General features: G+C 52.3%; 1 protein-coding gene across 1 annotated transcript in view; it reads left to right on the top strand.

The window, feature by feature from the left end:
* The window catches only part of TTC7A (tetratricopeptide repeat domain 7A), a 115,957-nt gene extending 108,751 nt beyond the window's left edge, over nucleotides 1–7,206 (top strand). The window contains exon 20 of the mRNA XM_079111622.1: nucleotides 5,040–7,206. Coding sequence (XP_078967748.1) covers nucleotides 5,040–5,261 — 222 coding nt within the window. The 3' untranslated portion in view covers nucleotides 5,262–7,206. The remainder of the gene's footprint in view (nucleotides 1–5,039) is intronic.
* Nucleotides 7,207–16,281: the final 9,075 nt, after the last annotated feature.

Below are 16,281 nucleotides of genomic sequence, written 5' to 3'. Positions count from 1 at the left end.
CCCACCTTACCCCTGGCCTGGTATAGCCCCCAGAGTGCACTCGATTCCTGGCCCTGGCTCTCTGGTCTCCTGGGAAACCTCAGCCTGCTGTGTGGGCTTGTGACGTCCATCACCTCTGCTGAGGAAGTGGAGAGTGCTGTGTGTAAGCCAGTCACAGGTTCAGATCAGAATGATTGTTGAGCACTGTTGACTTAATTTAGCTCCAGAAAACATTTTGTCACCAAAGTAGTGGGAAAGACTCACTGCATCCAGAGTGTTAGCCATTTGACCTCTTTCTGAAGTCAGCTCAGGATATACAGAGGGTGCTGTATAGTGTGGCTATTAACCCCCTTGTTCAGTGGGCCACCCAACCCCCAAAACATCTATCACTGCCGCCCTAGGCTCAGCCTCCTGCTCAGAGAGGGGGGCTTCTGAGACCAGGGCCTCCTTCTCACTCCCCAACACGGGAGGTTCACTTCTAGAACCCAGAATCCAGAGGCCCACCTACAGGCTCTGACCTAACCTTGAGGGTCCGCAGCCAGCTCAACTCAAATCAGACCACAAAGTGGGAGGAGTAAAAGCCCAGCCCTGCCTGGGAGTGGGCTGGCGAAGGAGCCCCCTTCCTGGTGGGTCCACAGGCTCTGCAGGCCCCAAGGATGTGACCCACCCTCTGGTCAAGCCAGTGCTTCAGCTTCTCAGCCCAGCCTGCAGCACCCAGCCCTTTGAAGACAGACACCCCACCCCAGCAAAGAGGCCAGCTGGCGTCCTTGGCCACCTCATCTCTCAAGAACCCACGATGAGGAAGGGACAGGCATGGGCACAGCAGTACAGAGAGCATGGCCTCCACTGCCCCAGGAGACTCCCAGTCTGGGGCCTTCTCAGCAGGCATCTCTTTGGGAACCTGGTGAACTCTGGGGTGCTTGTGTTAGTCAGGCCTAGATAGGGTCTAGAAGGACTTGGGCCCCTTCCCCCAACCAGGAAGTGGGACTAGCCTGTGGCCTTGGAGTGGCCTGCTCAGGAGGGATGTGTGATGGGGTAGGGGGCGGTTCCCAGGCTGGTTGGACAGGTTAAGGCTGACACACCTGAGAGAATGAGAAATGGAGAGAGCCTGGTCCCTGCTGGGTGTGGCAGTGCTCCAGCACATGGAGGAGGGAACCCTCCTGCAGAGGGCTTCTCCCCACAGCCCCGGGGTTCCAAAGGTTGTGGGGGTGGGGGGCTCAAGGGACCCGAAGGCTCCAGAGGTCTTCAGCTGATTCCCAGCTTCCCAGCTGGAAAGGCTGTTACAGAATCCCAGGAATGTGCCTTGAGCTCAGAAAGAAAATTCCCAAAATAACTTCTATAAATACTGGAGGGCAGGGCGGGGAGGAGACCTCAGGCTGGCCTGCAGCTGGCCCAGCTCTCGGGCTGCTTCCCAGGGCAGGCTCCCCCCAAAAGAGGGAAGAGGCACACACACACCAGGCCTTCCTGCTGTCCCTCCTCTCCGGGGGACCTCATCAGGAACTAAATTAATGGATAGTAGTGTTGAGTGGCAAGGTCCTTTTTCTCCTTCTTCCCCATCCCAGCCTGTGGTCTCTGGTCCCACCCTGCACCTCCACGCAGAACTTGTCTCCTGACAGGGAGGTTTCCCACTCAGAGTCTCCATAAAGTCTGGGACATCAAACCCCCACAGGATCCAGGCCCCTCAGACTGCCCACCTTGGTCGCTCTAAGAGACAGGTCTTGCCGAACCCCAGAGGACAATACCCCTGCCAGCAAGTCCAGGTCAGGAAGCGTGGAAGTGCCTCTGGTGTCCCTGGCTTTGTGTCCAGGACTCTTCTACCCCAGCTCAGTTTACCTATTGCCCTGTGGGGAACAGAAAAGAAGGCAGGAGACAGAAGCCCTAACCCTCTCAGCCCAGCGGGCAGGACAGTGTTGGCATACAAGAGCTCAACAGTAAATAAGGGCACCCTTGAAGTGGTTGTGTGGGCAAAGGACTGTCCACAGGGAAGACTTCCTGGGAGACCAAGGCCCTCTGCAGATTAGATGTAGCCAGGCACCTCCTCCATGGGATCGAGGAAGGGAGGGAAGGAAGAGTGGATGTAGGTGGGCATTTCTGAGAAACTTCCTCATAGCTTTATCCTACCCTGAAACCATGTTGGTGGCCATAGCCAGGCCAGGTACCCCTTTGTAGGTGCAGTTCATAAACAACTTGCACGTTGCTGTCTAATCCCTGAGGGTAGGCAACCTGGCTCTCGCATCTCCCAGGGGAGGCTCAGAAGCTGAGAGCCTCTGCAGATTTGTTCTCCTCTGGTGGATGAAGGAGAGGAGGGTTCAGATGGGACATTTGGATGGAACCAAGATTCCAGTTCTGTATTCCCACCACCTCCCTGAGAAGGGGGTAGTGGGGTGGCAGGAGGGTGTCAGTGAACCCCAGGCTAGTGATGGGCTGGGGGCAGAGCAGAGGAGACCTCTCTTCTCCCTGGAGCTGGGTCCAGGCTGGGACCCACCCAGTTGTCAGGCAGCAAACAACTCCGAGTTGCTACCAAACACTAACGCGGCTGGTGTCAGGGGCAGGTGGCAGTGGATTCTGTTACAGGCCCTGGGCCTCTGGGCCCCAGCCTGACCCCAGCCTTGGTGTCTCCTTTCAGGCTCTAAGGTCAGCGCCCCAGGGTGCGGGAATGTGAGCCAACACCACCATAGCCCATAGTCCTCCCCTGGCACAGAACTGAACCCTCTCCAGCTTCTAGAAAAATCAGTGATGCCACCCGTTCCCCACCCAGAAAGACCCTCAGCTCATCTTAGAGATGCTGCATTTGGCGCCTGGTGCCCCGGATGCACTTTTTCATATTCATCCTGCAGAATCCTCACAAGGAAGGACTCTCCTGTCCCCTGGTTCACAGATAAGGAAACCTCAGCTCAGAGGAGGTCCGCCGCTTGCTAGTGGTCACAGTCCTCGTCAGTGGCAAAGCTGAGATTTCCACCTGACCAGGGCTTCTGGCTGACCTTTTTTCTCTACCCAGGCATGTGCAGGAGCCCAAACTGAGAGTAGGACACACACGCACACACACACACACACACACACACTGTTCAGCCTGGTCCCTTCCCAAACAGCCACCACTCTGGGGGTTCAGGGGTTTCCAAACTCATTCCCAGCCATGGAGTCCTTCTTTCCAACAAAATCTTTTGTGGAAAGAAGCTCCATAAGGGAAACTTAGAGTGCAGAAGCCACTCTGGGCCACCCTTCCTGGAAGGCCCTGCCAGCCACTCTGTCCTCTGTTGCTCCCATGGGCAGCACTCACGGGCCTCAAACCTTCCATTTTTGGTGCTTAATTTTGGTGTCTGGCGGCTGTCGGCTCGCCTTTCTTCCCTCCTCCCCGAGGGCCTGGTTCCACTGCGAGCAGCTTGGGGACTGGTGTTCCAGCCCTGTGGGCAGGACAGCTTGGCCTGGAGCCCTACTGGCCAGATGGACACTGCCCTAGTCCTGGGCAGCCCTGAGTCAGCAGCACTTGCATCTGGCCAGAGCTGGGGCCCTGCCCGAGACTCCACCCTGCCCACAGCAACCTGCCCTTCCCCGTACTCCACAGCCTCAGCCACGTGTGGTTCCCTGGGTATGGCCGTGCCTGGGTCAATCTGGGGCACCGTGAGACAGTTCCTCTTCCCCCTGCCCACAGGCCTTCGGGCAAGTGCTTCCGGAGAGGGGGGCTTTTCCTGGGCTTCCTGAGCACCAGTCTTTTTCTCTTGCCTAATTGGTCATGTTCCAGGCTCTTGGAGGACTTTATGAAATCAGGCATATGCATCTTTCCCAGTATCTCCATAGCAACAGAAGGCCTAACTCTGGGGAATTCATGGAGAAGGAAAATGATCCAGCTAAAAATGTACATGGCTGTCAGTGGGTGGAGAGGGGGCTCCAAGCACAGACGGCAGTGTGTGCGCACACACACACACACACACACACACACACACACACACACACACACACACACACACTCACACACACCACCACCACCACCACCACCACCAATACCTAGGGATTTGGTATTGGAGCTTTCCCTCCTGTCTTAGAACAAGAGAAAGACCCCCGACACATACCGCCTTCTCATGCTATCTCCTAAGACTGGAACACAAATCAGTGGGAAAGCAGCCTTTCTGGGACCTGGGTCTCTCCTTTCCACCCTGTCCCCCTGCTCCCTTCCCAGTGTGGGTAGAAGAGGATACGCAGGGTCTACTGTGCCAGTTTCACTTCCCAGCTCCCTTTTTTTTGTGGGACGATTCCTGTCACTTCGTCTAGCTGTCTGGCAAGAGTGTTTCAGCTGAACTGCAGGGCAACACTTCCTGCTGCTCCTGGCCCAGACACCCAAGGGCCTTGCATCCCTGAGCCCATCCAGCCTTTCACCTGGACCACCCCTGCCTGGTCCTCTCACTGCCGTCTGACTGTCTCCCATGACCCTCACCTGCCAGGCTGGGCCCTCAGCCATCCCTGGGGAGCCAAGCTGCTTGACGCAGGCAAAGGAGCTGCTCCCCCCACTCACTCCCTCCCACAAACGTGAGTTTTTCCAGATGTAGTTCCCTTAATGGACAGTGGACACCCCTCTGACTTGGTGTCAGTGGGATGACAGGAGGCGCTGTGCTGCAGGCAGCAAGGACTAGGAGAATAGCCCCTTCATCAGGGGCTCACTTGTGCCCGGAACTCCTTGCGTGCTTCACGTTCACTGACTCATTCACCTTCACAGCAACCCTAGGGGAGGGTTTGCAGACAAGGAAACAGGGTTAGAGGACTTACCCAAGATCGCCCAGATGGGGCGACTCCAAGCCAGGTCTGGATTTGAAGGCCTGACTCTTGGGACTAAGAGGAAGAGAGTTCCTGCACAGGCTGGTCTAGGACCTGAGGCCGAAGCAGGACTTGGGTGGGGTCAGGTAGGTTTTGCAAGCGTAAAGGGCAAGGTCACCTGACAGTACCCAATCCGGACAGAGTCCTCTCTGACAGGTGACCAACAAGGGAGTTGCTCCTGCCTTTTGCCCCAATTGCCAGGATGCCCCTGCCCCAGGGTGCACTCACTCACTCTCCCCTTGCTTGGTCTCCAGGGTCTGATGCTGAGTCGGCTGGGCCACAAGAACCTGGCCCAGAAGGTACTGAGGGACGCCGTGGAGAGGCAGAGCACCTGTCACGAGGCGTGGCAGGGACTCGGCGAGGTACTCCAGGCCCAGGGCCAGAACGAGGCTGCCGTCGACTGCTTCCTCACCGCCCTGGAGTTGGAGGCCAGCAGCCCCGTGTTGCCTTTCTCCATCATCCCCAGGGAGCTCTGAGCGGCGCTGCAGCAGCAGGGGGCTGTCAGCACAGGCCCAGGGAGGCAGGGCAGGCAGGGCCAGGCAGGGAGCTGGGGTCAGGGAGGGACGGTGGCATTCGAGTGTGGGGCCTCAGGGAATACACCAAGTGAACATTTCCACAGGCTGCAGCCGCAGTTCTCCTGGCCCACGCCTCCCCACCTCCCTCCAGGGCCAGCTGGGGCTGGGCACTGCTCATCTGGAGCTGGGTGGACAAGATTTGCATCGGAAGCAAATCCTTTGCTCCCTGGGACTCAGACACTGTGGTGTTTATGTTTTGAGCAGGGAGAGAGGGTCATGTCTCCACAAGGCCCTCCCTCTGTGCCTGTGCATCACCTGAAGATGACTAAAGGGTCCACATGTCTTGGGTGTCACCCTGCACCTGGCTCTAAGCCCCCATCCTTAAAATCCCTGACAGCTGGATTTTCTGGCTTTGGACAAACTTTAGTCTCAAGCCTCTGCACACCACCAGAAATGAGCCCCTGGAGCTGCCTCTGGCTGGGCCAGGCTGTCCTGGATTCCTTTCTCAGTGCCTTGGGAGACAGACTGGCTTGAACCCTAAGTGACTTTGCAGAGTGTGGTGACTTGACAGCTCAGAAAGGGGAGCCTCGCAGCTGTGCTTCACCCCCACCCATGCCTCTGCCTTGGGGTGGGTCTGGGAGCCCCACTCACTGAATCTTGCTCCCCAGTCTCAGGACAGGGCTGGCTTCTGGATGGCCCTCAGGCCTTGCCCTGGTAGTCCCAGCTTGACTCTGCTGGCTGGGGTAGGAAGACAGCATCTCTGGGTTCCTCTCTCAGACTTGGAGTTAGCAGAGGATGCCTGGCATTGTCCTGCTTGATCCAGGCAGTTCAGATGGACCCTACATGCTTTTCCTCTGCCATCAAGTGCCTTTGCACCTCTGGTGTCTGGCCAGGGGCACTGAACACCAGCCATAACTAATCCTTCCATTTCCACCCAGCTTTCTGGAAATATGCCTTAATCTAAGTGGCCCCTAGAGCGGACCTCAGGATACAAAAATATGGCTCTGGACCCAGCTCTTTCTAATACCCTGAGTCAACACATTCCTCCAAGCCTTTCTCTGTGCTGCAGGTCCCTCTAGAGCTAACAACGCAGAGGTGGGCAGTCTTTAGGACTGTCCCCAATATCATCACCTACAGCCCTTGGGCTTTCTCAAGTGACCCAAACCCCACCCTGACCATGGAGGTCCCCTTGCCCGGGACCACAGGTGCTGAGGTTGGGGACCAAGGAAACCAAGCCTGCCCCTGCTTTCCATAGTGAAGCAGGCCTCCATGTCCAGGACACACCCTGTCTGCAGTGGTTGGGGAGCTGCTGGGCAGATGTCCTCCCTGTTGGTTCCATGGCTGCAGCTTCCACCCTCAGAACCCTTCCCCAGGAAGTCGCTCCCAGGGCAGGGGTGGGGGTGGGCAGAGTTCCTTCCAATCTGCACACAGGTTCCAGTAGTAAAGCCCCTTGGGCACAGCTCCCGTTTTGAGATTCATGGGAAGGTTGGTGAGGGCCTCTGTGACTTATCATAGCTGCACAGGGGGACAGCTCAGCACTGCAGAGAGCTGAGGCCTCCTGACCACCTGTGCCAGACCAAGGGGCACCTCACTTGATCCTTTGCCTCTTGGTTGAAGGCTCTCTCTCTCTGTATGTGTATGTATGTATATAAATATAGATATATATATATATTTATATATGATAGAGATCTATTTTTTCTGGAATTCTGTTAGAAAAAAAGAATAAGCAAATGCCATTGATTTGCCTTGGGGTGTGCGAAGATACTGGTAGTCAATTTTTGGTAATAGGAAAGACACCAAATGCATTCTGACTAAGCATTCCTCTTTGGAAGCCCACGACGGGCTGGGCCAAGTTGCTGACAGTGACTGGAAATTTAATAAAGAGACCCTTGAAGGGGAAGCCGGATGACCTGAAGCAGCAGTGTTCGTTCACCCATGAGCCGGGCCCTGGAGAGAACAGGCGCGGATGGAGGGGCAGGTGGCCACCTGAGGACGTCAGGTTTCACCTGGAGAATTTGCCAGGTGAGAGTGGGCGAGAGGAGAGGCTTGGGGAGCATGCGCAGGCTGAGCTAAGGCAGGCAAGAGGGCAGAAGAGTCCAGGGGGCCGGCTCTGGCCTCTGACTTGCCCTTTCAGCGAACCCCATGCCGCCTCCAGGGCACAGATATATCTGAACAGGAGAGACAGGCCAGCATTGCAAATGGAGCACCTTGGGCTGCCGGGGAGGAGCATCCGGACGGGGCTGATCCAGGGCACATTCAGTCAGCCACCTCTGCCAAGGAGCCCATACCATCTGAATAGAGAGGTTACACCCCCTACCAGTGTGCTGTGCGTGTTATAAAACAAGCACCACGTGTTTTTAAACGCGATATAAATTTACACAGAAGCTCTACTCTGGCAGTAGAGGGGATACTGGGGATTGAACCCAAGGCCTCACACATGCTAGGCACATGGTCTGCCGCTGAGCTACATCCCCTGCCCTTTTAATTTTGAGACAGGGTCTCACTAAGTTGCCCAGGCCAGCCTTGAACTTGTGATCCTCCTGCCTCAGCCTCCTGAGTCACCAGGATTATAGATAGGTGCCACCAGACCCAGCCAACAAAAGTTCTATTTTTTCTTCTTCCTGGGCCCCAAAGGATCACCTGCTGTACCCACAGAGCGATAGCCACCACACTTTGGAACAGCCACCCTGTCTTCCCCTGGAATTCAGAGCCCACCCTGAAGGAGCCTTCTGCTTCCTATGCTTCCCTTTGGCTGGGCAGCCACCATCCCACTGGCCGTCCTGTACTGGGCATTGCTGGCACAGAGAGGTAGGACTTTACTTGAAGCCAGTGGTACCCAGCTTCTCTTTGGCTATGATCCTTTTTTCAGGTCACATAAACTTTAGCGATTAATGACTGGTATCAAGCTGCCGACCCCAGCCCCCAGCTCATGGCTCCTGCGGGAGAATTAAAGACCTCCTTGGCCCACAGATAATGGTAGGTTGTCTGCCAACCTGAGAGAGAGACTGAGAAAGCTCATCCTCCAGGGAAGAGGACGGAAGGACTGTGGAGGCTCAGCCTCCCTATTCAGGAAGAGGGTTTCGCTAGGCTACCCTTGAGCCAGTCAGATGTTGGAAAGCCAGGTAGAGGATACCTGCTGAGCCCAGGAATTTCCTGACACCCATTCCATTCGGCAGATCTTGTGCTCACAGATAGACCTCATCAGAGAGCAAGGAAGTCGTGTCTAAACCAATCATGCCAGAACAAGGGCTTGAGTCTGGGGATAAGACCTGGGGCTGCCCAGTCACCCCTGTGGACCTCCAACCCACCCACCACTGTCCAGGACATAGCCCCCACGTGTGTACACTGCTATTAACAGTGTTTATCTGCAGGCATAAATATGGGGGAAATTTCAGCCACCATCACCCAGACTCCTTGCTGGTAGCAAAATGCACATGGTTGTGTTGGCACCCCCACTGGAGGTTCAGATGTTGTCACCGTGCAAATATTTCTTAGCTTTGAGAAACCTCCAGCTAAACAAGCTTCCCCATTGCCCAGCACATGCTGCCAGTTCATGATGAAAACTTGCAGGCAGGGGACCTCACACGTGAGAACTAGTGGAACCAACCCCATGGTACTGAGCCAAGGCCCCTGGGGCCAGGAAGGTCTTGCCTGGGAAGTACCCATTGTCCCCTGCCAGAGATCCCTTAGAGTTTTCATCAGGTTCTTTCTGTTTCAAAGAACAGAAACCCACTGAAGATACCATAAGAGATAAGAGAGAGCGCCTTGGAGCGCCCTAGGGTAGGAACTGTGCCACACAGGCCTGAGGCCAAAGCAGCCACACAGCCTTTGCTCTGTTCTCAGGGAGACAGCAGGGTGACAGTGCAGTCACCACCTGAGCTGGAAGGCAGAGCTTTACCATTGACAGGCTGTGTGGCCTTGAACAAGTTGCTTAATCTCTCTGTTCCTGTTTCCTCATTTAAAAAATAACAGAATAGTGTCTGCTTTGTGGATTATGATAGTTATGTGAGAAAAACATTGAGATCCTGGAACAGTGCCTGGCCTGTTGTAGATGCTCTCTATGTGTGCGTGATTCTTTTCTGTCCTCCTCTCCCTGCTGGTTCTCTCTGCTCACTGAGAGGGTTGCTGTCCTGGGACTCTGGGTGACTCTAACCCTGGCCACTCCAGCACTGTTCCCGCTTACCTACCACCTACAGAGCTGTGGCCACCCCCTCTGAACAACTGATTCTAGAACAAGAGGATCCATGTGGTCTCTGATTTTTGCAGGGGTCTTTGGGCAGCCTGGAGACTGCCCTTCCTTGGGGTGGTGTCCTGCCCCATCTGGTCAGCTGTGACAGGAAGGCAGGGGCCTCAGGACATGAAATATGGCCACTTACTATTACTTGGCACATAGCACCTGGGAACATGGGGCCTTGTCTAGTAGACGATAGCTCCGTCTACTGCCACCCTCTGAAGACACCACAGAGTGCCAGCTCACCAGCTCTGGGGACGGTTGAGTCTGCTTGTTATCACTACAACATAAGGACCCCACAGATCCAGGACAGCATCCTGGGCAAGTCACACAGACGCAGGGCCCTCTTGCCTGGTTGCTCTCTGCCACCAGCTTTACCGCACTGGCTGGACTGCAGGGTAGTGGGTGGTGCTCCGTGCTGCCCAGCACCCAGCCTCCCTGCAGCTGCAGGGGAGGTTCCTCGAGTGGAGGCCACTCAAGACCCCAGAGAGCAGTGGGTTTCAGAAGATGCGCAGCAGCCGGAAGTCCAAACAGGCAGCATGGGAGCTGTTGGATTGCAGTCCTCAAGGGTGCTGACCACCTGCTGACGGGACCTCCATGCTCTGGCCTACAGCCTGGGGAGTCTGGTACCCCTGTGCAGGGGCATCCCTATGGGGGCAGGGACTCTCCTTGTTTGCCCTTGTTCTAGCTCAGTCTCCCCCTCTCTCTCTTCTGCTATTAACTCTGACTTTGGAATTTGGCAAGAAGTTAAGTAAATCATGGTGGATTTGTTTTGTTGTTTTTGTTTAATTTCTGAAGGGCTGGGGATCTAATTCAGGACCTCCCACATTCTAGACAAACACTCGACCCCTGAGCTCCAGTCCCAGTCTTTTTTATTTTGAGATAGGGTCTCGCTAAGTTGCCCAGGCTGACTTCAAACTTGTGGTTCTCCTGCCTCAGCGCCACCCCCTGCCCCCCAGATAGCTGGGGTGGCAGGTGTGTGCCACCGCAAGTGGCCTTCGGTATGTTTTCACCCAGAGCTGACGTTGCTCTCTTCCCTGACCACCACCCGGTTAGCAGATGGGGACTGTAACCTTGACACAGGCTCTTAGTTAATCTTCCATCCACTCTCCAACTTTGTCAGTAAGGTTTGTAGCACCATTTTCCTGCAACCAGGTCCCATGTTCCATTTAGTTGTCATGTCTCTTTAGTCTCCTGAAGTCTGACAGTTCTTCCTCCTCTCTCCTTTCATAGCATGAACATTGCCAGGGACTGCAGAGGGTCTTGCCTCCCAGTATAATGATGAGACAGACAGAAAGAAGCAGCTGGGGCTGGGAGCAGAGGCTAAAAGCTGCCCGAGCTCTGGGGCAGGGAGAACAGTGAATTGGTTGGAGCTGGGACATAAAAAGCAAAAGTGACCAGGGTAGGCAAGCAGGGTCAGGCACACCCGTAATCCCAGCAACTCAGGAAGCTGAGGTGGGAAGTTTGCAAGTTCAAGGCTAGCAGAGCCCTCAGCAATTTAGTGAAACCCTGTCTCAAAATTAAAAATAAAAAGGGCTAGGGATGTGTTTGTTTACAATTAAAAAAAAAAAAAGGAAAAGAAAAATAACATTTAAAAAAAAAAAAAAAAAGGACTAGGGATGTGGCTCAGTGGTAACGCATGTCCATGTTCAATCCCCAGTACCAAAAATTAAAAAATGGCCAGTGTGGCACATGCCTGTAATCCCAGCTACTCCAGAGGCTGAGGCTGGAGGTTTGAAAGTTTAAGGCCAACCTGAGCAATTTAGCAAGACCCTGTTTCAAAAAGGCAGGGGTATGGAGGGAATCTGTGAATGTGTGCAGGAGGCCAGAGCCCGGCCTGCTGTATTCATCGTGGCACACACACCACCTAAGGGAGTGTGCGTGCCATCAGGGCAATTGGGCGGGCATCAGGACGCTCTTAAGGAAGAGAAGCAGTTCTGACACCCAAAGTGGGTCCTTTCCTCACATGAAGGTCAGGAGCACAGACAGCCTTTCCCCCGAGGTCCTACCTCCTGGGCAGTCTCCTGTATCTCTGGCTCCAGCATGGGTCCAGAAGGAAGAGGCCAGTGCAGGCCCTGCTCCTGCCTTGTGCCAGGTCTGGAGTCACCTTCAGAACACACAGTTCACTGCCTGCTCCTAAAAAGGCCCAAGGCTTAGGGTTTGTGGTATCTTGCTGGGCATACACAGATCCCTCACCTGAGAGCAGCTCATCCAGGAGGCAGGGGCTTTGGGCATCCTGGCCAGGCCTAAGCTGGGCAGAGGGCCACGGGGGCCACAGGGGCTGTGTTAGGCTGGGCCCGGGTGCTCCCCTTCTCCAGTGAAGAGCTCTTCCTGTGCGTAGGGAGCTCCACCCTCTGGGTCCTTTCCCTCTCTCCTTTCTCTTCCTCCTCCTTCAAGGCCATCAGGTCTCCTGTGGCTTCAAAGAGCCGTGACCTCCATGTTCACCTACATTCCCATGTCCACCCACATCTTCAAGATCTCTTTCTAGAACTCATGCATGGAGTCAGGCCTTGCCCCTTGTCCTTAAAGACCCAGTTCTCACGCCTTCTAGAAGCCCTCCCTGACCTGTCTCCCATCTTACAGGACCCTTATGTTTTGTCAGAACGCCCAGGTTACTCTAGGTTGGGTGGGTTCTGCTTCCTGGGTTGGACCTCCATGTCCTGTACATCTGGGCTCAGCCACACCTATGTATCCCTCATGAGCAGAATACCAGCGGGGCTCTAGGGAAGTCCTCCTGTGCCAGGAGCCTTGGGCACAGTGTGGAGTGAAGCCTCCTTATCTTTAATCACAGACTGACCTTGGCCTTCCCTCCCTGGCCAGGAGGACTCACCCAGCCCACACGCCATTCCAGTGCTTTAACCTGATTTATTTATTTATTTTTTTTTTTTTTCTGGTACTGGGAAAATGAACCTGGGGTACTTAACCACTGAGCAACATCTCCAACCCTTCTTATATTTTATTTAGAGATAGGTAGATAGGTTCTCACTGAGTTACTTAGGGACTCACTAAATTGCTGAGGCAGGCTTTCAACTTGCAATCCTCCTCCTTCAGCCTCCTGAGTCACGGGGGATTAAAGGCATGCATCCTGATTTTTAACAAGAGTACTAAGACCATTCAACGGGGAAAGAACAGTCCTTTCAATAAATAGGTCTGAGGACTCGGCAGTTACGTGCAAATCATTGAATCTGGACTCTCATCTCATACCGTATACAAAAATTAACTCAAATTAGGCCTGGTGGGGCACAACTTAATCCAACTACTTAATCCTAACTTAATCCCAACTACTAAGAAGGCTGAGGCAGGAGGATTGCAAGTTCAAAGGCAGCCTCAGCAACTTAGCAAAACTCTGTCTCAAAAATTTTTTGAGTGGTTGAGCACCTCTGGGTTCAATTACTAGTATAAAAAAATCAACTCAAAGTGGGTCAAAGACTTAAATGTAAGACCAAACATAATAAAACCTTTAGAAGAAACATAGGCCAGAAGTTTCAGGACATTTGAGTTGGCAATGATGTCTTGGGTTTGATAACAAAGGCACCAGCAACAAAAGAAAAATAAAGCGAACTTCATGAATACTTTTAAATTTTATGCAGCAAAAGACCTATCAACAGTATAAAAAGGCAGCCCACAAAATGGGAGAAAATACTTGCGAACCATACTTCTGGTGATTAATATCCAGAATATATTGAGAACTCCTGGAGATCAATAGCAACAATAAACAGAACCAGATTAAAAAATGGGCAAAAGACTTGAACAGACACTTCACAGAAGACACGCTAGGCCAAAAAGTGCATGATAAGGTGCTCAGCATCGCTAATTGTTAGGGAAACACAAATCCAAACTGTAAGGCACCACCTTACACCCGTTAGGATGACTACTGCCCAAAATACAGAAGTCTTGTTGGCAAGGAGTGGAGAGACGAGCCCCTGGGAACTGGTGGTGGGAATGTAAAATGGTTCAGCACCTGTGGAACACAATATGGTGGTTTCTCAAAAAAATCAAAACTAGACCACTCTGGAGAACAGTGTGGAGATTCCTCAGAAAACTTGGAATGGAACCACCATTTGACCCAGCTATCCCACTCCTTGGCCTATACCCAAGGGACTTAAGTCAGCATACTACAGAGACACAGCCACATCAATGTTCATAGCAGCTCAATTCACGATAGCTGAGCTATATAACCAACTGGGGTGCCCTTCAACTGATGAATGGATAAAGAAAATGTGGTACATATTAACAATGGACTATTACTCAGACATAGAGAAGAATGAAAGTATGGCATTTGTTGGAGAATATCATGCTAAGTGAAATAAACTGATCCCAAAAAACCAAAGACCCAAGGTTCTCTCTGATATGTGGACGCTAACACAATAAGGGATGGGGAGGCAAAAATAGAAGTTATTTGGATTAGACAAAGGGGAATGAAGGAAAGGGACAGGGGATGGGAATGGGAAAGACAGGAGAATGAATCAGACATAACTTTCCTGTGTTCATATATGACTACACAACAGTGTAACTCCACATGATGTACAACCACAAGAATGAGAAGTTACACTTCATGTATGTATAATGTGTCAAAACACACTCTACTGTCATGTGCATCTAAAAATAACAAATAAAAAAATTTTTTTAATCAAAAACAGAACTACCCCGTGGTCCTGCAATTCTACTGGCTATATATCCCAAAGAACTGAAAGCAAGGTCCCGGAGAGATATTTGTACACTTACATCCACAGCAGTATTTTTTTTTTTAAACCCAGGGCCTTGTGCTTGTGAGGCAAGCACTCTACCAACTGAGCTGTATCCCCAGCCCTATCCACAGCAGTATTATTCGCAATCACTAAAGCACACATGACACCCGAGTCACCATTGTCAGATGAATGGATGAAGCCAGATGCCGTGGGAGCATACAACGGGACAAGCATTCACCCTCAAAAAGGAAGGAAGTTCAAACACACGCTACAACATGGCGAACCTCGAGGGCAGAGCTGAAGGAAATAAGCCAGTCGCCCAAAGACAAGTACCATCTGCTCCCACTTACGCTGGGTACTTAGAGTAGTCCAAATCCTGGAGACGAGGGGCAGAGCAATGGTTACCAGAGACGCAGGAGGGGATGGGGAGCTATTGTTTAACCGGTGCAGAGTTTCAGTTTTACAAGAGGAAAAGAGTTGTGATAGTTGTATTTAACACTACCAAACTGTATACTTTAAAATGGTTACAACTGTAAATTTATAGTATGTGTACTTTATCACAATAAAAAAGTAAGGAAAAGGAACCACTGCTTCTGAACTTGTAGGTTTTGAAATTTTTTTTTTTTTTTTTTTTTTCTCAAGACAATAGGGTTTTCAAAGTAGTGCTAGGCCTGAAGACAAGGCAGCTCTGTGCCCTAGGTTGGTGGCATTAAGCATATTAGAAATGATGCTAAACACAGGGCAAGTCACCTAAGCAACTTGTGGTCCTCAGACTCAAAGCCTGTGCCTGTCTCCAAGAAGGTGTCGCCTCTAGGCACAGAGAGAATTGAGGAGGTGGGGGTGGGAAGGATGGAAAGTGGAGGAAGGGAGAAGAATAAGCTATCCCCTGTGACTTTTGACGTGCTCTGACTTAATGGAGAGGAAATTTCACATGGAAGCAACACAAAATATCTGCAGCCAAGAAGAAGCATTCCCTTTGGTTGGAGCCAAATTCAGAGAGCAGTAGGAATAATGGAGTGGGGGTGGAGGAACAGAGGGATGCTCAGGGGAAGCCAGTGTCACAGAAGCTAATGGGTACAGAAGGGGGGGGTTATATGAGATCCTGAAGGAAGTTCCTCAGGGACCTAAGATGGAGAGGGAGCAAGTCCAATAAACACCATTGTTCCCTTTCATCTGAGGCACTCTGTGTCTTGGCCAAGTCGTCTCGGACATGTCATTTGATTCACACAGTAGCCCTAGCTGCTAGGTGTTACATGTTCCAAACTCAGAGCTAAAGTTCAATGTCAACCCCAGTCGGTCCAGCCCCTCTTCCTCCATCTTGGAATTATTGTCCCACGTTTGGACTCAAGGAGGGGAAAAGTCTAGTCCCTCTTGTCTTTCTGGAAAAGTCCTTCCTAAACTGAATGAAATACAGTTTAATAAAAATATTGGAATATGTCAAAGAGGAAAAGTAAAACCTGTTCTTAGCACCAACTCCCATGAGTCCCTGTGCTAACAACCCCTGGGGCAGTGTCTCTGTCAGCTCATCCTGAAGAGCAAAGCAGAGTAAAAGCAAGACAGGTAACAAAGGTAGGTAACAAAGACAGGTCTGAGTCCAGGCACCCCAACTCCAGAAAGGAAACTCAGTTCACAGTCAGGGAGTCAAAGGCAAAGCTTAGTGAACACCCCAGGTGGACCCAGAATGCAGGGTAGCCCAGATGGCCCTGTAGAATATTCTCCAGAGATTCCTCCTCCAGGTTAGGGTTAGGGTTAGGATTCCGGCAGGCTGATCATGAAACCCTGCCCTTCATACTCCAAAAGGGTCTTTGTTCTCTCCTAGGACAATGGGACACTGCCCTCCACCCCAGTGACACACACACACACACACACACACACACACACAAACAAAATTAAGCCTCTGCAGCCATATCTGTACTATATGTACCACCCTCTGTGGCCCTCTTGGCCACAGTTGATGGCCTTGGAGCAGCTCCCTGACCCAAACAGGCCAACTGGTTTCCCTCTTCTGGGAATCTGAAACTGGAACCAACTAGATCCTGGTTACCTTCTTTCAGGATGTGGA

This window comes from Sciurus vulgaris, assembly GCF_902686455.1.
Source record: "Sciurus vulgaris genome assembly, chromosome: 14".
NCBI classification, from domain to species: Eukaryota; Metazoa; Chordata; class Mammalia; order Rodentia; family Sciuridae; genus Sciurus; species Sciurus vulgaris.
The sequence above is the reverse complement of the archived record's forward strand: the minus strand, read 5'-3'. Positions and strand labels throughout refer to the sequence as shown.